The sequence below is a fragment of the Ananas comosus genome, linkage group 4 (assembly GCF_001540865.1).
Source record: "Ananas comosus cultivar F153 linkage group 4, ASM154086v1, whole genome shotgun sequence".
NCBI classification, from domain to species: Eukaryota; Viridiplantae; Streptophyta; class Magnoliopsida; order Poales; family Bromeliaceae; genus Ananas; species Ananas comosus.
The window spans coordinates 12,421,524-12,446,191 of record NC_033624.1 but is presented as its reverse complement, the minus strand read 5'-3'; the positions used below and the strand labels follow the sequence as shown (position 1 = coordinate 12,446,191).

The 24,668-nt window shown below is 37.0% G+C and overlaps 2 protein-coding genes and 1 non-coding gene across 5 annotated transcripts; all 3 read left to right on the top strand.

Moving 5' to 3' along the window:
• Positions 3,341–3,413, top strand: TRNAE-CUC. Its single transcript has one exon. It is a non-coding gene; the product is annotated as a tRNA-Glu (tRNA).
• Positions 6,645–8,029, top strand: LOC109708523 (putative methyltransferase DDB_G0268948). The gene is made up of 2 exons (XM_020230310.1): positions 6,645–7,000; positions 7,178–8,029. Exons 1-2 carry the CDS (start codon positions 6,851–6,853, stop codon positions 7,811–7,813), a joined length of 786 nt encoding a protein of 261 aa, XP_020085899.1. The 5' UTR covers positions 6,645–6,850; the 3' UTR covers positions 7,814–8,029.
• Positions 15,027–23,972, top strand: LOC109708982 (phospholipid-transporting ATPase 1-like). Of its 3 annotated transcripts, XM_020230991.1 has the most exons (7): positions 15,034–17,042; positions 17,473–17,779; positions 19,199–19,907; positions 20,009–20,132; positions 20,321–20,540; positions 22,520–22,978; positions 23,527–23,972. In XM_020230991.1, exons 1-7 carry the CDS (start codon positions 15,500–15,502, stop codon positions 23,735–23,737), a joined length of 3,573 nt encoding a protein of 1,190 aa, XP_020086580.1. In that variant the 5' UTR covers positions 15,034–15,499; the 3' UTR covers positions 23,738–23,972. The 3 variants fall into 3 exon arrangements, with proteins under 3 accessions (XP_020086581.1, XP_020086582.1, XP_020086580.1); XM_020230992.1 differs by lacking the exons at positions 22,520–22,978; positions 23,527–23,972 and adding an exon at positions 22,333–22,456 and having other exon boundaries at positions 15,027–17,042; XM_020230993.1 differs by lacking the exons at positions 22,520–22,978; positions 23,527–23,972 and adding an exon at positions 21,056–21,643 and having other exon boundaries at positions 15,027–17,042.

Genomic DNA, 24,668 nt, shown 5'->3' with positions numbered 1-24,668 from the left:
TTTACACTTAAAACAAAAAAAAAAAAAAAAAGTCTTTGCTACTTTTGATGGATTAAACATCTACCTAAGCTTAGAAAAACATATAATAAGGATTTGTTGTGACCCGAAGTAATGGTCAAATGATCTTTACATGCATAATACATCCAACACTAAAACATAATTTATTTGAGCTACTGTGTTGAGAATTTGTTCGGGCAAACTAAATTTTCTTTCTTTTGTTTTTTTCACTAAGTATTATTTAAGTAATATTAATTGAAGAAGCAATGAGAGTTTTATATTAAATTAATTCTATCTAACTAAATATTTTTTATGCTGCAGAAGTAAAAGCTGCAAACTAAAGCTTCTATTTTGGGATCAAAAGCACGCATCTGTTCGTCCAGAAACCACAGAAGAAATCGTGATCCTTAGGCATCTTTCTGCCTATATTTACTCTGCAAAAATATCAAATAGCAATAAATTTCTACAAAACTTAAGTGATCAGATTTGTCCTTCTAATTTTTTTTTCATCTGTAAGTGTATTTTTCTGTTACAAAAATATGGATAACGATGAATAAAATTAACAAATTAACCACAATTAGATACGAGATGAAATGACCTTTTTACTTCTCATACATATAATTTGTATTACAATAATGAGTTCTGTCACTTTTCCCTCCTCCTATAATTGCTGATTGAGGTGGCGAGGCCTACAGCGAGACCAGAGTTGGACGGAAGGCTCGCAGCCGCGACGAAGGTGAGGTATGCCACGCGGTCCGCAGCGAAGGCAAGAAAAGAGAAAGGAAAAAAGATAAATTTTTTGCAGAAAAAATTTATAAAGATAAATGATTATTTCATGCACCCACTATTAAAAAGCTAATGGTTATCAAACGGTATGAACAAATATATAACGTATTAAAGCTTTTGAAGAGATACATTTGCAAATTATAGAATTTTTGAAAAAATAAATCTGATTATTAAATTAAGCTTTATAGTAAATTTATCTGTTGTTTAACATCTTTGCAAAAGCCATATGGAACTAACCCTATTCCTAAACGCGTGATGCTTTTCGAAGGTACTTTCTTTTTTTTAACCACTAATTGCCGACCAATATTGTACAAGCCAATCTGCATGCGACACACAATAGTAGTTACAACCTACTTGTGCAATTATATTCCAAGCCCCTTTATATATATGATCATATGGGCTATTTTGTGCTAATCATGTAGGTACCACATTCAAATTTCCCTTGACAAAATTGTACTTCATTAGCACATGTAATTACCAACATGCATGCATGTTTTATTCCAGGTACATATACATTAATTGATGACAACAAAAGTTGTTAAATCAAATCCACAATCTTTGACTTCCTATTATCGACAACTTAATTACGTGGCAAAATCATTCTTTAATTTGAACCCCTATTCAAAATTTAAATTTTCCTCTCGTCCTTTCACACTTATATATGTGTGTTGTCCTTAAATAGTTTAATTAATCAAATAACATCGTACTAATTGAGTTAATAATACCATTTAGAGATATATTAGAAAACAAAAGTTTTAGGTGGATTAAGTCGAATTATTAAGTGGTGGGATCAGCGAGGGGCTTCCTTAATTAAAAAAAGTCACGCCTATTTGATAATGAAATTCTACGCGTCACAGCTTTACAGAGATTTAAAATAAACACTATTATCATGTTATCGTAAGAATGAATCGATTTGAAAATAAGTGGAAAAATATGTTTAACGAGAAGAATAAAATTGCATTTGGTTTCGATTTTCTAATTGTGACTGCATGAATGATGAATGCATGATAATTGAGTTGGAAAATATGTTTAACAAGAAGAACAAAATTGCATTTGGTTTTGATGCTCTAATTGTTAGTGCATGCATGAAGATGATGCATGATTACTATATATGTTGTCGTTTTGTTGGTGTTAGTATCCGTTGATTCTTATATGCGTTACGTTTTTTTTTTTCATCGTTGGATTGGATAAAGTGAATATTCCATGTGAGGCATTACGTGTAAACAACGACTATATATTATTATGTGTACAGTTGCACGTGCCAAACGAACGTACCCGTGTACCATTAAAAAAAATGAAATAGAATAAAATAAGGAGAATTAAATGTAAGAAACCATTAAATAAAAATATTGCATTTTTTGCAAATAGCGCCCTGAAAAAAAATTATTTTAAAACTAATCCCAACAAATTTATAATTGCTTGGATCGGGTTTTCAAAAATTCGAAACCGAATCTGAAAATCAAATTAAAATCCGAACCCGAATTCGAATCCGGCGGGTTAAAAATCCATACCCATATCCATATATTAAAGTTATATAGGTATGAATTTTTAAAATCCGCCGGGTTCGGGTTCGGGTTCGGATTCGGATTCGGGTTTTAATTTGATTTTCATATTCGGGTTCGGATTTTTGAAAACCCGATCCAAACCCGATTCGTTGCCAATCCTTAAAAAGAAAAAAATAAATATAAATATGAAAAACGGTGAATCATTCACCGTGTTTGAACACGGTGAATGATTCACCGTGTTCAACTTGCCAACCAGGCTCACGGGGCGCTTGCGTGGCGCCTGCATAGCAGAAGCAGGGTCATTTTTGTAATTATAAATTTATTGGGGCTAGTTTTAAAATAAAATTTTTTCAAGGGGCCATTTGCCAAAAAAGCCCTATTTATTTCTTGTTAAATTTTATAGTATTAATATGTATTATTCAGAGTTTAAAAGCTGGCAAATAAATATATATTAATTGACTAATCAAAATGCACCATATTTTATTTAAAAATACTATCTTGTGCTTATTTTCTTCATTGCACTCGTAAAATAAGAAATCAAACATTTTTAGAAGGGACGGAAAGAAATCTAGTCATTCTTAATTTATAAACAAAAAGAGATAGAACTTGACCTCAAATATCAATTGATTATCATTATTGATTACGATAAGAATAAATAGTTATTGTACTAAAATGTGATGGATTTTTAAAGTTTGCGTGGATATATAAAAATATCTTAGAGTTTAGAAGAGTAAATATACAATAGCCTTACTTTACATAGATATGTATATAATTAAAAAAAATTAGAATGATTTGCCAGCTTTATTAAATCAAACACAAATTTTAAGATTGTGAGAATCATATTTTTTCCATCATGTCGCATTTCTGTGGCGCTCCAAGGATGAGACTTCTTAGACTGTAACCCACACATTATCTTTGAAATCTTAACAAAATATCGCAAACCAAGAGGAACTTAAAATTAGATTATAAACCAAAGCATGATTATTTAACATGTATTAAAGTTTTCAAAAAAATAAATATTTGCTTTCATTAAATAAAGTTTGTGAATGTAATCCGTTGTAGTCTAGTTGGTTAGGATACTCGGCTCTCACCCGAGATACCCGGGTTCGAGTCCCGGCAACGGAATTTTTTTCTTTTTTTTTATTGAAATTTCAAATTAAAAATTTTCAAATGAATTTCAAATCAAAAATTTTGGCCATTGGATGGACTTGGGCCTTCCAAATATATCTAATATTTTTTGGGCCAAGTAATTTCGTAATTTCAATTAAAAATTTGGGCCGCTGTATAGACTTGGGCCTAGAAATTGGGAACTCAGGTCGCTGTTCGCGATCCATCTCGTATGCGGCTCATTAGTAAAGAAGCCGAATACGAGCTGAACCTTTTGGCTTGATATTTTTATGAACAAATTCGTGTGCGACTTGTTTAAACGAACAAATACGAGCCAGTGCGAGCTTGCTCGCATTCGGCTCTTGGACAACCCTATACGGCCAAATTATTTTGTATAATTTGAATTCAAATTTTGGATTTTGGGCCGAACCAAACATTTCAATCCTTTGTCTGTCTACTACTCTTTTTTCATGAATTGAATTTGGGCCTTTAGATGGACTTGGGCCTTTGGCCCAATTGTTTTGTATTATTTGAATTTTAAATTTTGGATAAAAACATTTGTGTCCCTTTTCGGTCGAATTTATTTCATAATTTTGAATTCGAAATCCGGGAAGTTAGGCTACATGGCCCAAGAAACATCAGTATACTTTTCCAGCCCCATTATTTTTTATAAATTTGAATTCAAAATTCAAACTGTTAAACGGACTTGGGACGAGAAAATATTACTTTGTTATGTACTGTTTTTCGGCCGAATTTATTTCATAGTTTGAATTAAAATTTTGGAAAGATTAGATGATCTGGACAGAAAACACGTGTAATTTTGCGGTCCAACCCTACTTTTATTACCATTTTTGGAATAGATCTCTCGGGCAATTATTTTTTACTGAAATTCTCGCAACTTTTAATTACTTTGATTTGACTTATTTATGCAATTAGGGCTTGTTTGGGAACTCTGAAATTAAATTCAGAACATTTTTTAAAAAAATAGTATATAACATTTGCGTGAAACGATATCACTTTATGTTAAGAAACTCTGTATTTAAGGTATTTAGATCACTTTGAAGTTACTCTAAATTTTTACAACAATGTGCCTCAATTTTAGGGGGAGAGAGAGAGAGAGCAATGGCTAAGATATTTCGCTCTCATTTACTTTAATAAAATTATGGAATTTTTTGGTTGTATTTTGAAATTCTACAAAAAGCATCCAAATAGCTCTTCTGGAAAAAAAAAAATACAGGGTAAAATATAGGTATTATAAAATTTGATAGAGAGTGTTTCATTAAATTTAGCTATTTTAAAAGCCAACTAATTAAACTGTGAATTTCAACTTTTCCCCCACCCCTACTTTAGCATTTTCACTTTGTCCATGGGTGTTCAAAAAATTACACTTAACTAGCATGTAGTTTATTTCTATTTGATTGAAATTTTTGAAAACCACGTGATGGTATTCTGTTTAACGATTGGCTCTAATATTGAAACAAAATTAAAACGACGCATTAGTTCAGTATAACTTTCGGAGCTACAGGGTGATAAAATAAAAATGCACTAAGCCATGAGGGGTCCTACTGAAGTTTACCCTTTTATTAACATTTGATTCTGTAATAAGCTTTGAAATAAATAATGTATTTACTTGAAAAAGAAAACTTTAAAAAACAAAGCTCTTAAAGAGGCAGTGGATTGAAAGAAAAATAGTTGAAGGGCCTATTTCAAATAGCCTACAATTTGTGAGTTTACACTTTACACCTTAGTTCAACCATTATTACCTCTTTTATAAGTAAAAACGTACATAATTTACCTAAACTAGGAATCTTTCATTATTTTTGATTTTATCATCCGACCTTTCCATTTGTGTGATTTGAGTCGACCAACAATTTTTGGATTCCAAAATTTAAACTATTTACTTACTTTAATAAATTTATAATTAAAAAAATTATATAAATATACTAACAAAATCTGTGAAGATAAATGATGTATTCAAATTTTAAAGTCAAAATACCGTTAGCCGACTCAAATTAAATAAATTGAAAAGTTATACAGTAAAATTAAACTTTTGAAAGATTTGATACTCAGTTTAAAATGACGCATGGTTCGAATAAGTTGTCTATGATTTTACCCATCTTTTCCTTTTTAATATAAAAGTCCACGGCACTGCAGGCAAGCAAGATTAGTTGCATACCTCCAAAATGAAAAGAAATTTTTTTTAAAAATAGTAGAAATAGAGAAGAATATCCTGTCGCATGCATAATGCGCACTATAACTTTTTTAATCAAATTTAACTAGGTAGTGAAAATTGCGCAATCAAAAGATTTACACAAAGTGCCGGGTAGGTGATTCCCGCATACCATCCCAAGAAACCAATCGATTTATCAATACTACTACTCTCATCTATTCCTAAAGAATTTTTCTCAGATAAATGACACAAATAATATAGCAGAACAAAATTAAAGCCTCATGCGTATTAATAGTTTGTATGAATAATCAAAATAAGTTGTGAAATAACCGTTGTACTCTAAAAGAGTAAGCTGTTAGGGAACGGTGTTTAAACATTTTTATATTTAACACTTTCCCTCACGTCTGGGCTCGAGACTTTTTAGTCGGCCCATGACGTGGGCTTGAATTAAATGGAAGAAAATTAATATGTTAGGAGCCTGGCGTGACTCGAACTCAGGACCTCCTGCTCTGATACCATGTGAAATAACCGTTGTACTCTAAAAACTTAAGCTGTTAGGGAACGGTGTTTAAACATTTTTAGAGAACGGTGTCTAAAAGCTTAAGCTTTTAGAGTACAACGGTTGTTTCACATGGTATCAGAGCAGGAGGTCCTGAGTTCGAGTCACGCCAGTCTCCTAACATATTAATTTTCTTCCATTTAATTCAAGCCCACGTCATGGGCGGATTAAAGTCTCGAGCCCAGACGTGAGGGGGAGTGTTAAATATAAAAATGTTTAAAATACCGTTATCTAATAGCTTAAGCTTTTAGAGTACAACGAATGTTTCACATAAGCTCTGAATCACCATACATATTGAGTAAGTGATTAGCTGCCTTTAGTTTACTAGTGCGCGCTTTACCTTCCTGAGGAAGTAGTGAGCAACAGCATCACGCTTCCTGAGGAAGTAGTTTATTAGTATAGTGCTTACCTAGAATGCGATTGCTAATTAACAAAGTTGCAACAAGCAATAGGTTGGAAGCTTCATATAAATATATAGTAGTAGTACTCGCCAAAAAGCTGGGCCCGATAAAATATATATATCTTTGCTTGAAACCCAAGAAACAAAGCTCAATTTTGATTCTCACAAACTAGTCAACACATACTATCCTCTTTATAAAACCACCACAAGAATGGGGGAGAAAGAGAACAGACGAAGCATAACACGCAAAGAGAGAGAGAGAGAAGGAGAGGAAGGAGAGGTTTTATATGATCAGTTGTGGAAAATAAGATTGATTAAGGTAATTAATGGCGGAGTTATTTCGCAAGCAGGCGGAGAAGTATGCGGAGGCGCGGCCGACCTACCCGCCGGAGCTCTTTCAGTTCATCGCATCGAAGACGGCCCGACACGACCTCTGCTGGGACGTTGGCACCGGCAGCGGCCAAGCCGCCGTCTCGGTATGACTTATTCCGATTCTGAACGCTCTATTTGTGACTATAATTTTAAAGTAACATTTCATTTCCATATATTTTACTGTACATGCACTCAATAGATGATGATAAGTTTTAAGTTACTAATTTATCCTTATTTATTTTATTACTTCCAAAATTATTTTAATTTGACCGAGTCAACAGTTGGCGGAGTTGTACAAGTCCGTGGTGGGCACGGACACGAGCGCGGAGCAGCTCGCCTACGCGCCACGTGTCGCCAACGTCCGGTACGTCCACACGGGGCCCACCCCGTCCCTACCATTCCTCCACGGCCACGTGGCGGCCCCATCCACCGTCGATCTCATCACCGTGGCCCAGGCATTCCACTGGCTCGACCCGGCCTCCTTCCACGCGCAGGCGCGCTCACTCCTGCGCCCGGCCCACGGAGTCCTCGCCGCGTGGTGCTACACCGTGCCCACCGTGGACCCAGCCGTGGACTCCGTGCGCCGGCGCCTGTACGCCGAGTCCGGGCCCTACTGGGCCCCCGAGCGGCGATTGGTGGACGAGGAGTACCGGAACGTGGAGTTCCCCGTGGACCCGGTGCAGGGGGAGGAGGGGACGGGGCCGTTCGAGTTCGTGTCGGAGAGGGAGATGGATCTCGGGGCGTATCTGACGTACATCAGGTCGTGGTCCGCGTATCAGACGGCTCAGGAGAAGGGCGTGGAATTGTTGACCGAATCGACGGTGGGTGATCTCGTCGAGGCCTGGGGTGGGAATCCCGAGGCGGTTAAGGTAGTTAAGTTCCCGATCTTTCTCAGGATTGGGAGAGTGCGCGATTAGGGCGAAACAATATATGCACCCCTGCACCAGGTGTATCTCCACACTCCCTCATGCACCGCACCAACTAGAGGGGCCCCGTATTATATATAAATAAATCACGTGGTTTGAAATGGTAGAGAAAAGAACATTGTTTCGGTTTTGTGGTGATGTATAAGTTTTATAAATATCATAAAATATATTTAATGAATTAAAAATTGATTTTAATGTCCTTAATTCTATCGCAGGCGTCTAGGGGGTGTGGTGTATAAGATTATTTATACATCTGGTGTAGGCAATAGTTTGTCTCAGGTCCAGCATTCAATTTTTCTTGATAATTTAATGCTGGACTTAGTCCGCCATGTCAGTTGTGGACTGCTTCGTCAGCCGCCACTACCGAGGCTTTTTGATAAATAAACAAAACATTTTTGATATAACGATATCAGTTTTCAAATAAGAGACGAAATGGATTATTTATAAATATATAATTAATATATATATCTGATGCAACGGTTGAACTGGATAAGAATTTTTCTTCCATGTTAGGCATGAATAATCTATAGAACTGCTTTTTTATTTGTTGTGATTTTTAATCATCTATATTTTATATATCACTTATTGGAAGGTGCGATTTGAATGTAAAGATCAAACAGAGGACATATCTTAATTCGATTGGTTTATAGTCCGCATGGTGGACAATGTCTAGGCAATAATTTTTCTGAATTTAATTTCTATGATATGATTGGCCATGTTTTTTTATTTTTCAGAAGAAAAAGACTGATAGTGCTGTTTTTTGTCTTTACTTCTGATTGTATTAATGGCGAAATTAATTGTGTACATACAAATCGAAATAAATGATCTGTTGAAATTTTACTCCATATAGGTTAAAAACAAAAGATTTTTTCATCAATATATAACGAAATTGACTTAAACAACTCCCTATTTGATATAGGATGTGCTAGATCTCTGTAACATTTCGAGACTTTTAATCAAGCTTTTCTTAAATAAAAATTGCCTTTCTGCTTCTTTCAACTACAAAGGAAAAAAAAAATAAAGAGCTAATGAAGTGGATCTAAACCAAGAATTCCTAAGTTGTCTAATTAAATTTTAAGAAAGTAAGTGATTTTCTGCCAATAAAATAAAAACACTTATCGTATGTATATATGTAATTCATATGTATCCTTTATCATTGTTAGATATTTGGGCTCAATTTTGGTCAGTTTGCTGAAAAAGCGGACCGAATCTGTAAAAACGAAAAATGTGGCCCGATTTTGCAAAAGCTCAAAATAAGTGAATTTTTTATGCAAATTGGCATTTATTATTTTTTCTCTTTCCTCTTTCTCTCTCCTCTTTGTTTTTCTCGTTCATTTTTTTTCTTGCCGAAAAAAGTAGTGAAAGCAGAGGCAGAGGCGGAAACGGTCCGCCTCATCTCTCGCCCTCATGCTCTCGCCCTCGCCCTCGCCCTTGCCCTCGCCCACGCACCCCTACCTTCCTCGCCTCCGACCCCGTCAAGGCCGTGCCGCGACTTTTTTTTTGCTTTTTTCTTTTCTTTTCTTCTCCAACTCTCCTCCACCGTCTTCGACGACAACGTCTCTCTCGCCCTTCCCCGCCCTTCTCGTCTCTCTCTCTCCCTCCTTCTCTGCCGCCTCCGACGACGATGCATCTTCACCGGCGTCGCCGGCGCCGACACCGACACCGTGGAGGTCACTGCGGCTTTGCAGCCTTGGAGCGGGAGAGCCCTTAGCGGCGTCGTCACCGGCGCCGTGGCTGTTGGCAGAGAGAGTGACAAAAAAAAATTATAGAAAAAACAGAAAAAAAAAAAGATAAAAACTTATGTAAAAAAAAGGATGAATATGAAATTACATCGTTAACCGCAAAAAAATTACAAGTTGCACTACTTAAGATATAAACTGCAGTTTTAAGATAAAAATTACACTCTTTGGAAAATATTTATACTGTTTCTCTTCTTATTACACTCTTTCAGATATAAACTGCATCCATTAAGATGAAAGTTATACTCTTTAAATAAAAGTTGCACTGTTTCTACTCTTGTTGCACCATTTCTCCTTTTCTTATACTATTTTTTATCTTAAACTGCACACATTTAAGAGATATTTATATTATTTCTCCTCTTGTTGCACTGTTTCTCCTCTTGTTGCACTATTTCTCCTATTGTTGCATTGTTTCTCCTCTTAAAGGATGCAGTTTAAGATAGAAATAATGTAACAAGAGGATAAATAGTGCAATAAGAGGATAAACAGTGCAACAAGAGAAAAACAGTATAAATATCTTTTAAAGGGGAGCAGTTTAAGATAAAAAATAGTATAACAAGAGCAGAAATGGTGCAACTTTCGTTTAAAGAGTGTAATTTTCATCTTAATGGATGCAGTTTACATCTGAAAGAGTGCAATAAGAGGAGAAACAATATAAATATCTTTCAAAGAGTGTAATTTTCGTTTAAAGAGTGTAATTTTCATCTTAATGGATGCAGTTTACATCTGAAAGAGTGCAATAAGAGGAGAAACAATATAAATATCTTTCAAAGAGTGTAATTTTCGTTTAAAGAGTATAATTTTCATCTTAAAGCTGCAGTTTACATCTTAAGTAGTACAACTTATAATTTTTTTTTTACAGTTAACGATGCAATTTCATCTTCATTCTTCTTTTTCTATAATTTTGTATTTTTATTTTTTTTCTTGTTTTTTTTATATTTTTTTTGTCGCCCCTCTTTACCAACGACCACGGCGCCGGCAACGACGCCGCTAAGGACTCCCGGCTCCGAGGCTGTAACACCGCAGTGACCTCCACGGTGTCGACGTCGGCACCGGCGAAGATGCATTGTCGTCGAAGGCGGAAAGGAGGGTAAGGAAGGGAGCGAGAGAGATGTCGTCGTCAGAGACGGTGGAGGAGAGTCGGAGAAGAAAAGAAAAGAAAAAAGAAAGAAAAAAAGTCGCTGCGCGGCCTCGGCGAGATCGGAGGCGAGGAAGGTGGGAGATGCGTGGGCGAGGGCAAGGGTGAGAGCGAGAGCATGAGGGTGAGAGGCGAGGCGGACCGTTTCCGCCTTCGCCTCTGCCTTCGCTACGTTTTTTCGGCGAGAGAAAAAAAAAAGAACGAGAGAAACGAAGAGGAGAGAGAAAGAGAAGAGAGAAACAGTAATAAAGGTATTTTGGTCAGTTTGCTAAAAATTCGGACCGAATCTGCAAAGTGAAAAAAGGTGGCCCGGTTTTGCAAAAGCCCAAAATAAGTAAATTTTTTATGCAAATTGGCCAACTTTTAATAATAAAAATACTATAATTAGGAAATTAACCAATGGAGTTGAAAAGAAAAGGAAAAATAAAGAATTATATGTAAAATGTTCATATGCACTAGGTATGGGCAATTACATCCATATCAAAAATGATAGCGATTTGCGCCGATCAAGGGTTTAGCATGGCCGATATATACGCATATATTTGCGTCCAACTCCTTTTCAATCAACAACGTTAGGTAATTTTCACTACCAAAAAAATTCACTTTATTTTTTTTCAAAATTCAGATTAGATAACATATCTGGAAGTGAACAGTAACTATATGTCTGAGTGAGACAAATCAGATTGAGTGATTTTTTTTTTAAAAAAAAAATAGATAGTATACTATTCGCTTCATTTATTTCATTTAGAATTAAATTTAGTTAAAAATGTGAATCAATTAGAATTCGAACTTAAGACCTGAAATATCAACTATCAAGTCCTTTGACACTTGCGCCAGAAAACGATCTATCAGATAGAGTGACTTTCCCCCTCAAGAGTCGTGCACATAGGATCAGGACAATTTGGACGGCCGAGATCTTTCCGTGGTGCACAAGCATTTTGGGAGGCATCGAAGCATCTATTCTCTCTTTTTCTTTTTCTTTTTCTTTTTTTTTTTTTTTGGGAACCAATCAGAAGTGTTGGGAGTCGGTGAAGATTCGAAATTGGGCAAATTTCGAGGCTGCGAAATTGGAAGGAATATTCCACAACTCAATGTGGGTCCCACGAGAGAAAAAATAAAAGTTGTGCGTAGCGGCATATTCGCAATGATGTGCTCTACAGCGGAGGAATTACCCCGTGCACCGGGTATTCCACATCATCTGTAGACCAGCTCCACGGCTCTAATATTTCTCCCCCCCATTTGTCTCTGCTATTATTTCAGATAAAAATAATAACATTAATTTAAAGACCTTTACATTTATATAAGTACAAAAAAAAATATTTAGGATAATATTTTTAGTATTACTGTTATAATAAATACTTTATTTTACATAAAATAGCGAGTAAAAATGCGTAATAGAATTATTTATTTTGGGCTATAAACTCACAACATTAAATTATAGCCACAAGCAACAATAGCAAAAAATTTTCTAGTATTAAGAGTCATCTAGAATTGTTGGACCTGAAAAAATTAAAAAAAAATTTATATTATCCTAATGCATATTTGTTTCATAACTTGTGAGCTAAATTTAATAAATTAGAAGCTATAAAAAGTATAAAAGAATTTTTAGAAATTGTCACATATTAATTACTCTTTACTTGTTAATGTCCTTTTTGGTTGGATGTGTGTCAAAGATGATGATGATTATTATTATTATTATTATTTTACTTTACCTAGCATTGAATCTCATTAATAGCTTTGTCCTAAATGTTGGTCTCCAATAAATGAAAAAAAAAAGCCAACGATATTTTTCATCATTTAGAAAAATTTATTAAATTTTCTCCGTTACAATTTTTTTTTATAAAAAAAGAGCTCAGCAATTTGCTTCCTAAACTTCAATTTAGATCGATTTAAAATATAAATTGTATTTAGTAATTTAATGGATTTCCATTGCCATCTCTACATCGACAAGTTTGCAAAAGTATAAATAAGCAACGTCATTATCGCACGACTTGAGTTGGATTATGATAATCTTTAATTAATTCCTCCTATAAATTAATGATAATAGAGAACGTGAGCAATACGTAAATGTTTAGAAAATGCATTTCTATTTACATATTACGTAATAAATTTTTCTAACGAATTCTAAGAATAAGAACATATTTAAAAATATCAAAATTTTTATAAAAATAATATATAAAAGTTAAATTTTGTAAGAATATATTTGTCATCTATTATGTTTATAGAGATCTGTCTGAAATGTCCAGCCTTGAATACTAAAAAGGTGATTTGGTAGACCCGGTCTACGAACAATCCTTTTAAAAAATTGTGGGAGGAGGCAAATTTTTCACAACTCAATATGTAAATTTTTTTTGGAAATGAGGACCATGCGGTCGTGGATTTTTAGTATAACTAATTTACACTCTTTATATTAGACAGTGCAGATTAATTTCGCTAAATTCCAGCAAGAAATCAATTCACAGTAGATCTTATGCACGGAATTGTACCCAATTTGATCCCGCATTCCAATCTCTCTCTCTCTACACTTGTTATTAATTTCTTGCTCCCTCCGCCACCTCCATAAAAAAAAAAAGAAATTTAGAGTGCATTAGTTATATTGCTGACATGATGTTTTCAATTAATAACATTATATTTTTAAGTTCATCTGCCCCATAATGATTAATAAAAATATTTTTATTATATTTTTTAAAAAATATATATATAATTAATCTATTACTGATAACACAGTATAAGTATGACACATTAGACCCCACCTCTGTATCTCTCTTTCTCTCTCTATAACTACTGCTCTACCAACGTAGTGTTACACTCCCATAAATATTAGCAACTACCAACGTCCTCTCTTTCTCTCTCTAAATTATGAGTAAAATGTATCAATAGGTATCAATAGTCCCTACGCTATTGCGGTATTACAATTTTGTCCATACAATTTTAACATATCCATTAAGAATTTTTCCATATGCGACAATTTTGATTTTTGATCCTAAATATTTTTTTTTTCTTTTTTATGAACTACTGTCATTTTATCTATTTCGAAAATGCCTATCTCAAACAAAATTTTTAAAAATGCCATTTTATAGCAAAAAGTAATATTACTTTTTAGTTTTTATGAAATTAACTATCACTCTATAATTTATCAGAACCTAAATGAGATATTAGAATGTTACGGAAACAAACCATACATTATATCTAAAAATAAAAGTTAGTTATTCATCCTAAAATTTAGTTTTTCTTAACTTTTTAGTGCTTAATGTATATTTTTTAGAAAAAAACTTCAAATACCATCCCTATAATTTCACACTTTTCTTATTTAGTATCATGTGCTTTAAAGTATATCAATTTAGTACCATGCGGTTTTATTTTTATTTTTTTATCATCGATTCCACTAATTTTTTTCATTAAATCAGTGACAAAATTAAAACTAAAGGGTACTAAAGTGAATATTCGATAAATCTAGATGGTGTATCTAAAGTTTTGTATATAATTTAACAAAATATTAACGAAAAAGCTGACGAAAAGATAAAAATGAAATCACAGAATACTAACTTGATACACTTTAAATCACAGGATACTAAAGTGAAAAAGTGCAAAACCACAGGGGTGATATTTGAAGTTTACCCTATTTTTTATTGAATGTATTGCTCAAAAAATAAAAAAATAATATATAAACTCTCATTTCTTAACTTCTCTCATAATTATTTTGGTTAAATTACAGAAAAATTCTTATAAATATTTATTTTTTTATTTTTCTCTCTAACTTCTAAAAATTTATATTTTACTCTTAATATTTTAAGTTATTGCATTTAGCCCCCTCCGTCACGCTTCCATCACTATTCTGCTCATTTTTATAATTTACACCGAGAATACCCTTCAAAATGACAAAAATATATTTAAAAAATATTTTTTTATAAAAAATAAAGGTAATTTTGATATTTTGTTCTCTCCATTAATGTTATACTCTTCTAAAAATATTTATAAAATTTTAAGAGGACAAAATATAGATTTTTAAAAATTAAAATATATATTTATAAAAAGAAAAGTTTTCTCTAATTTAGCCTAATTATTTTAATATTCTAATAATCTATATTTTTTTTAAAAAAGACTGTAGTACCTCTCATTCTAGAATTGATTAAAATCTAAATAATTTTTAATAAAAATAAAAAAATTAATATAATAATTAAAATATTAGTTAGTATTTGATAAAGTGTAGCGTTGCCCGTCCCAACTACCTGTCTCTCTCTTCTTCCCTTGGCCTTGGATCCCTTCTTCTCCGACACCCTCTCTCTCTCTCTCTCTCTCTCTCTCTCTCTTCCTCTATGTTCAACTATTTCTTTCCTACGTGACTACGTCTCATTCAACTCCAACGACCGCCACCGAGTCCCTTCCAAATCCTATGCCCGTTTCCTACTCCTAACTTCTAAAGCCTCCTCCTTTGACTTCAGCATAGTCCTCCTCCTCCTCTTCTTCTTCTTCTTCTTCCCCTGTTTCCTCTGCTTCCTCCCCCTAAAAATTTGACCTTGGCTCTTCCCTTTATCTTATTAGAGCTCCTCATTAACCCACCCCAACGCATTTCCACTTTTATTTATTCTCAACTGGTACTGCTCTTCTCTCTCCTCCCTCCCCTGCTCTAAAAATCCCATCTTGGGTTTTGCCTCGTTCTCAAAATCTAGTTTTGGGCTTAATTCTTTGTTGATTTGATCTCCTCGTAACCTTCTCCTCTCTCAAAATCGAGTTTTGGGTTTGATCCCTTGGGACATCGTAACCCATGTCCCCGATCCCTCTCTAGTCCCCTGTTTCGCTATGGCCGCCAACCTCGGCCTCTTCTCCGATCCATCTCCGCCGCCGCCCATCTCCGGCCACGTCCCCTCCTCCCGCCGCCGCCCCTCCCATGACCGCATCTCCTTCGCCCCCGACTCCTCCCACTCCGCCTCCTCCCCCTCTGCCCTGGGCGTTCCCGCGCGCCACGGCTCGCGCGCGGAGTCGGAGCGCCTCGCCGCGTCCCAGCGCGACCTCCCCGACGAGGACGCGCGCCTCGTCGTCGTCGGCGACGCGCCCGGCACCGCCGAGGCCGCGGCGCGCCTGGGCCTCGGCGTCGGCCCCGCGGGCAACGCCGTGCGCACCGGCAAGTACTCGGTGCTCTCCTTCCTCCCCCGCAACCTGTTCGAGCAGTTCCGGCGCGTCGCCTACGTCTACTTCCTCGTCATCGCCGTCCTCAACCAGCTCCCCCAGCTCGCCGTCTTCGGCCGCGGCGCCTCCCTCCTCCCCCTCGCCTTCGTCCTCTTCGTCACCGCCCTCAAGGACGCCTACGAGGACTTCCGCCGCCACCGCTCCGACCGCCTCGAGAACAACCGCTCCTCCCTCGTCCTCGGCCCCTCCCCCCTCCCCCGCTTCCTCCCCAAACCCTGGAAGCGCATCCGCGTCGGCGACGTCGTCAAGCTCCTCGCCGACGACCCCGCCCCCGCCGACATGGTCCTCCTCTCCACCTCCGACCCCACCGGCGTCGCCTACGTCCGGACCACCAACCTCGACGGCGAGTCCAACCTCAAGAGCCGCTACGCCAAGCAGGAGACTCTGGCGCGCACCCCCGAGGACGGCTTCGCCGGAGTGATCCGCTGCGAGCGCCCCAACCGCAACATCTACGGATTCCACGCCAATTTGGAGCTCCGCGGCGGGCGCCGCGTCTCGCTCGGCCCCTCCAACATCGTCCTCCGCGGCTGCGAGCTCAAGAACACCGCGTGGGCCGTCGGCGTGGTCGTCTACGCAGGTAAAGACACTAAGGTCATGCTCAACAGCTCGGGCGCTCCCTCGAAGAGGAGCCGGCTCGAGACCCGGATGAATCGAGAGACGCTTTTTCTCTCCGTGTTCTTGCTCGCAATGTGTTTGATAGTATGCACCTTGAACGGGATCTGGCTGGTGGTCCATCAGAATGAATTGGAGCTCATGCAGTTCTTTAGGAAGAGAGATTACTCGGGCGGCGACGAGAAGAACTATAACTATTACGGGATTGCGATGACGGTGTTCATCATTTTCCTCATGGCGGTTATTGTGTTTCAGATTATGATCCCCATCTCGCTTTATATATCGATGGAGCTGGTGCGGCTGGGGCAGGCGTACTTCATGACCAGGGACACGAATTTGTATGATGAGAGCTCGAATTTGAGGTTCCAGTGCAGGGCTTTGAATATAAACGAGGATCTAGGGCAGATTAAGTACATATTCTCAGACAAAACTGGGACTTTGACGGAGAACAAGATGGAATTCCAGTGTGCGACTGTCGGAGGTGTTGATTACAGTGGCGGGAAAGCTCCTTCGCCGATTGAAACCGGTTTTTATTCCATTGTAGGTAGGTGCACCTTTGTTGTGGGATAGGTAACTTGCGCCGTGCGCCAGGAACCTTTTTAGGATGTTTCAGTTTGGTTCCCAATCTTTTGAATGTCGGGTCCCTAGCCTTCGCCTTGTTTTGCAATCTTATCTTTAAATTTCTCCCTTTTAGCAGATAAATAAGCGAAGTCCAGAGGTCAGTTTTGCGGTAATTAGATGATAATCATATCAAGACACCTGTCCAACTCAATTGGTGGATTTAACCAAAATAACAAGATTGCATTGACATGCGAAAATTAGTGACTTGATATGAAAAACTGAAAGGCGGGGGCACCAAATTGACTCCATGCTAAAGAGTTGTGGCGTGGTGGTACTATTTATCCTACCCCACATGATATATATGCTTATCTGATTGATTATACAGTGTCCTTAAGAAGGTTTCAAATTTTCAGTGGGTGATCAGTTTTGGAGGCCGAAGATGTTGGTTAAGACTGATCCTGAGCTTGCGAAGTTGTTGAGAAATGGCGGGGAAACAGAGGAAGGGAAGTGCGCACGCGAATTCTTTCTTGCTCTGGCAGCTTGTAATACTATTGTGCCTCTTATTCTTGAGACTCCGGATCCTAAACAGAAGTTGATTGATTACCAGGGTGAATCTCCAGATGAGCAGGCTTTGGTTTACGCTGCTGCTGCTTATGGCTTTGTCCTCGTTGAACGGACCTCTGGGTACATCGTGATCGATGTTCTTGGGGATAGACAGAGGTACGATAAGTTCTTTTCTTTTTGATTAGATACTCTTTCGGTGTTCATTAATGTTGCCTCTTACTTCGTCTAAAAGATAAGGTTGCGCTCAACTGTTAACATGATTTCACTAGTAGTTTAAGTGGTAGCAGCAGCTTTGTGTATTGAACTACAGGTGTTTTCTCTCTGAAGACCAAGCTTATTGGGGTCTGCCAAGTTCCTAGTTGCAGGAGATTTTTGTCATAAAAAATAGTTATCTGCAGTTGTTACCATGATTTTCAACATTGATTTTTTTATAAGGTACAAGTAGTTAAACTGTTAGAAGAATGCAATCTTCCCTGTTCTTGTCTATACTTTTTTAATGTGACAACAACATTGATTTTTCTTGTCTATACTTTTTATAAGGTACAAGTAGTTAAACTATTCTTGTCTATTCTATTAATTTCATGGGTTAAATATATTGAGGGCCCTTGAACTTCCATCGTTCTACTAATATAGTGCTAGACCTTTCATTTTATATCTATTGCCTTGTTAACTTTACGCAATAGTACAATTGACCCTTCAGTGAAGAAAATCGGTTTACAGTAGTTTTTGTAACTTGTAGTGCATATGATTATAAAAGGTAAAATTAAAACCTTCTCGAAAAAGATATGTTGGAAACCTGTCTCTTGGTGCAGTAGTAGCACAAAATTAGGGCTTTATTAGAGATTTATGCTAATTGTTCTCGACCCTTCAGAAGGAAGAATGTTTGATTTTTAACAATTCCTGGTCACTTATAGTACATATGATCAAAAAATGTTGAAAACCTACCTCTTGATCAAGTAGCAGCACAAATTAGGCCCTTATTAGAGCTTTCTGCAATTTTGTTCTCTAATTTGAAGCATTCTGCTCTAATATTCCTAACAAGAACATAAATTTCGCTTCAAAATGGAACCCTTTGAGAAAACTAATATTGGTCGGATGGAAGATTGTACCATAACATGAAAGTTAAGGTGGCAGATTCTACTAATTAAGAGTTAAGGTCTCATTTGTGTACGGCTATGTTTTTTTCCTTGTTTTTTCTTCCTTCAAATTCGATATGACTAAGTGCACCTCTGGATGGACCTTCCTACTGTTGTAATTGGTGGTTACTTTGCAGAAGTGCGAAAGCCCTAAATTTGTTCAGTTTCTGTGGCTAGAAATATGGTATTATGTGTGGTACTTAATAGACTTATGATTGAGATTGTTTATATTAGCTGTTGATGGGGTACTTTGTAGTAGAAAGGAGAATGTAGTGTTTGCCTTGCTGTAGGAATGATAGCTTTTCTGACTTTAGCTGCTGTTAGCGTTCCAATAGAAAGTTTCTTTTGTAGGTAATTTATATCAGTTTCAATTTCATAATAGTGTCCTTACTCAAATAACGTGTGGTTCTTGTGCATCCCACTGCTTTATGATGCACAGATTCGATGTATTAGGCCTTCATGAGTTTGATAGTGACCGTAAGCGGATGTCGGTTATAATCGGCTGTCCCGATAAGACAGTCAAGCTATACGTGAAGGGCGCAGACAATTCAATGTTCGGAGTGATTGATAAGTCAATAAACTTGGACATTATTCGTGCAACTGAGACCCATCTCCATAACTATTCATCATTGGGTCTAAGAACATTGGTTGTTGGCACGCGGAAATTGAGTAGAACAGAGTTCGAGGAGTGGCAATCAGCATATGAAAAAGCTAGTACAGCTTTACTTGGGAGAGCAGGGCTTCTACGAACTGTTGCTACTGATATAGAGCGCAATCTCCATATATTGGGAGCTACAGGGATTGAAGATAAGCTACAAAAAGGAGTGCCTGAAGCAATAGAATCTCTGAGGCAAGCTGGGATAAAGGTTTGGGTTTTAACAGGAGATAAGCAGGAAACCGCTATCTCTATTGGGTATTCTTGTAAACTCCTAACGAGAGAGATGACCCAAATCATAATAAACAGCTACTCGAGGGAGGCCTGTCGAAAAAGTCTAGAAGATGCTATGGCCATGTGTAACAAACTCACGGAGTTATCTCCCATGGCACAGAGTTCTACAACAGCTGCAGGATCCGGTAGGATACGTCTTGCTTTGATCATTGATGGTAACAGCCTTGTCTATATTCTTGAGACAGATCTACAGGAAGAGGTATGTTGAAATTTTTTTCCCCCCCTTAAAGCTATGGCACTGATTTTGTCAATTGGCGTGCTTATTCAGCTTAGATAGTTTTTTTTCCATGGATTATGCAGTTGTTCGGAATAGCCTCAAAATGTGATGTTGTCTTATGTTGCCGAGTTGCTCCACTACAGAAGGCAGGAATAGTTGCACTTGTAAAGCACCGAACAGATGATATGACTCTTGCTATTGGAGATGGTATATTCTTTGACTTATAGATATTTTTCTTTATTTCTTTTTTTTTTTGGGTAAAGCCGACCCTAATAATTAATGGGTAAGGCTTTTTTTGTTATTGATTTTTTCCTTGATGATTATAATTTGTTAACTCTACCAGATGTATCAATTCCCAAAGTTTGGCTAAGTTAGATAAGTGTTGTGTGATCCAGGTGCAAATGATGTCTCAATGATTCAAATGGCTGATGTTGGGATTGGTATCAGTGGTCAGGAGGGACGACAAGCAGTTATGGCCTCCGATTTCTCTATGGGGCAGTTCAGATTCTTAGTGCCCCTTTTATTAGTCCATGGTCATTGGAATTACCAACGGATGGGCTACATGATCTTATACAATTTTTATAAAAATGCTGCATTTGTCCTTGTGCTCTTCTGGTAAGTATTCCTTTTGCACTTACATGTTGGCAGAGATGCCAACGTTCTTATCTCTTTGCACATTGAATGTGCTCGAATTTTCCATTGAACTGTCGATTGTGGAGAGTATTATTTTGAAATGTGAATTCTGCATCATTCTCCTCCAGAAGTATTCATTGTTTCGTGCATAGATTGACACATCCTTGTTCTTGATTATATTGAGCACATTTTCCATCAATACGTATGGTCAAATATCATTCCTCTCTTCTTGGGGACGTCTATATGGATAATATTTGTCCGTTCAACTCTGTTTTAAGGGAAATTCATTGTCCAACTAGGTGCTATCATCTGTAACTTTTTTAACAAGTTCAATGTAACTTCATCTCTCACCACTCCTATTAAGGCATGTTATACCTTTTTGCTCAGAGACTTTGTATTGTCTCCTCTCTCACCACTCCTATTAAGGTGTGTTATACTTTTTTACTTAGAGGCTTTGTATTGTCTTCATTGGTTATTGATGATGGAAATTGTTTAAGGTGGTTTGGACATATCTAAGGGGGACTATAAGGAGTGCTGATAGAAGTGATTCACATATTTTGTGGGCTTACCAAAAATGGCAGATATTATGATATGATGAGGTATCTCCTACTGAATGTTCTGCTGGATGAGTTACCTTTTCACTTCAAAGCAAAGAACTGGCATAAAATTATTGACTCTTTCATTAGCTCGATTCATCATTGTAAAATATGGGAGCAGAGGGTTTCCGCTTACAGCTCTTACAGCTCTTACAGCTCATGTCCTTAGAAAAGATGTCCTTAGTAAAGTCCCAATCCTAGTAATCCTATTAATTAAATATGGAAGTATAACAGTGAAGTAGAGAGATATGACTGACCACCACTGTTGAGTTCTAGATCAAAACTAGTCAAGAATTCTGGATGGGTCAACCTCATGGTCAATTTGTCGACTTGTCAGGATCAAACTGGGTTCAAAGAATGATAAGAAAAATCCCCTAAGAGGAGTAATAGTACAGGAAAAAGAAAAAAAATCATAACTGCTAGGATTTTGCAAGGCTCTTGTGAGGCACTCAAGCCAACTCCTAGATTGCAATCACAGAAAAAAAAAAACCTCATAATGTAGAAGTTATCATTGGATAACTTGTTCCGACATCCAAACAAGTCCCTTCAATTCACCTCCTATGCAACATAAAGCACTTAATGATCATATCAAGCAGTATGGGTCATTACCATAATACCATCGTATCTTGAACTGTCACAAGGTTTTTTTATTGCCTTTCTGCTAGTCTGGTGTATTTACCCTTTCTTGGCATATTTACCCTTTCTTGTTGATGCCAAATCTTTTATCTTCTGCATCAGTTGAACTGTGTTTTCATGTTCCCACAGCTACCTCTTTTGTTCTCTATTTATAGCTCTGGTCATCAGTTAAAAAGGTTTTATAACACCTCCTAAGCATGGGAACGTAAGAACAAATAAAAGAAGTAGAATTAAACTTGAAAACCTTCTTCACCATTCCAGCTGCCAGGATCATATAACACTCTAATAATTATGTGTGTACCTGTAAATGTTGTTGCTTTACAGTAGACTGGTAATTTACTAAGAGGACTGAACAACATTTGTCTGATATGTATTTAATGGGGAAAAAAAAAAGTATTTCTTTAATTTATTACTTCTGTTTGATTTTTTTAATAAATGTATGCCTCTACGCACGCGAATTTGCATAAGCCCTTGCAAACTTGCTATTTATGCACAGTCCATTAAAAAACTCACTTTTTTGCTCGTATGCCTCCCTCGCGAAGGTATATGCAACTGGTGCATGAAGACAAGTAAATTGGTTTTCACAGGCCTGTGCACGGATATCAACTTTTGTAGGGGTAATCCTGCAATTTCACATATTTGAAGGGTATATATGCAAAGGAGCCTTTGATCATTTAATACTCGTTCACAAAAAGATTCCCAACAAAAACCTTTTGCCTGTCACTGCAGGTACACATTCTATACAGCTTTTACATTGACAACTGCTATCACTGAATGGAGTAGTTTGTTGTACTCTGTGCTCTACACAGCATTCCCAACAATTGTCGTTGGGATTCTCGATAAGGATCTCAGCAGGAGGACGCTTGTGAGGTACCCTCGGCTCTACGGGGCTGGGCAAAGAGAAGAAAAATACAACCTAAAATTGTTCATCATCTGCCTGATAGAATCAGTTTGGCAGAGTTTAGCTATTTTCTACGTCCCTTATTTCGTGTACAGACATAGTACTATAGATGGGTCTGGTCTTGGTGACATATGGGCCCTTGCAGCGGTCATTGTGGTAAATATTCACTTAGCCATGGATGTTGCTCGGTGGAATTGGATGACACATGCAATAATATGGGGAAGTATACTCGCAACAGCCATTTGTGTCATGGTCATAGACTCCATTTGGTTTCTATCTGGCTACTGGTAATCCCTCTTCCTTTGTTGTCGTTCGACACATTTGACTGCTTTGAAACAAGTCTGCGAAATTTGTGATTCTTTTCTTTAATTTTTGGCTTTTGGATGTTGTAATTCACATCCAGCAGGTTGGATTTAAATTTTAGGGCTTGGATGACTCGAATATTGAACTCGTGGGGTAGTGTGTCTTTACACTAGGGTAACTTGATCCTGATTAATATGCATGTGTACATGTATACATCTATAAATCTGGGGTCAAAAAGGGGATAACTCAACACTATTATTCTACCAAGTTGCAAAGAAAAAAGGGAAAAACTTATTTCTTCTCCTCAAACTGGGTTATTCTAGGATGACCTGGAACTATCTCCTACTTCTCACATATGTTTTTAAATAATTACTTTTTCTGCCAGAAATTGACTTTCTTCTTGGTCTATAGGGGATTGTAGGATAACGGAGGGAAAAGAATTGTTATTCTAGCTGAATTTTTCCCAAAGTAGGCATGCCTTTATAACATGAATTACTTGAACTGATTCACTGATGCGGCAATTGTATTTCAGGGCTATCTTTCACGTAATGGGAACAACTTTGTTCTGGGCATGCTTACTCTGTACCATAGTAGTCGGAATTATCCCGCATTTCATATTAAAAGCTTTCATCGACTACTTCATGCCCAGCGACATTCAAATTGCCAGAGAAATGGAAAAGTTTGGGCATTTAAATCAAGCTATGCGCTCAGAAATTCGAATGAGAACATTTTCACAGTCCTAGCAAAATTATACGGTGATTTTTTTTTTTTCCTCTATCGTGTTTCTTCCTTTCTTTTTTTTTGATCTTTGCTATTTCGTGTGTATAGTAGTCCTATTCTTTCAGCTTTGAGTCAGGTATCTCGCCGCTTGCAAGCTTGTGTCATAGGAAAAGAAACAGGTTTGGAAATCTAACATATTCTTTTGCTGAATCAAATGCGATATAGTGCTTATAAAGTATCTTCATCCTCTCACTGTCATGATTTATTTGCTTCTAGTGAAACCAATTTGGTGAAGCTTTTAAAAATAAATATTTTGTTTGTGAATACAATCTACGGTTGCATTCTTGAACTCTTACATATTTCCTTTTCTTATGTATGAGTTAACAAATGCCTAGAGAATACAGTTTTTAAGTGCATGTTCTCATTTTCTCATAATGATTTCTTCCTGCTAGACTTTAATAGAACTTCAGTTTGTACGTTGGTACGTTATCAATAAATTGCAATCAGTTGACATGGGTTTTGAAGAAAAAACTTTGTATTTGTAGTTCCTTCTGGAAAAGCATATGCTGAAATCATAAATCAATTTACTTTCCTGTAGTTGCTAATTGGTCCTTTAAATTTAGTTTGGCACAAATAAATACTCTAGTTATTTAATTTCCCATTGCAATTTGGCCCATTTAGTTTGATTCAGGGCAAAATTTGATCAACTGGTAACTAGTATGGGGAGCCTTTTCGCACTATTGTGGGCCGCCAAATTCGGCCTTTTGCACCAATTATTGATTGATTTATTTTTCAGTAAATCAAACATTGTTGGGCTAATTGCGACTTAGGAGATGATAGTAGGCAAAGTTCGGTGGGGTGTTTCGAATTTAGCCTGAAAAGCATTGCATCACAAAAGAAGCTTAAACCTGTTCAGATTGAGGCCCTTCATTTAGAATTTATCACCTGGTTTAA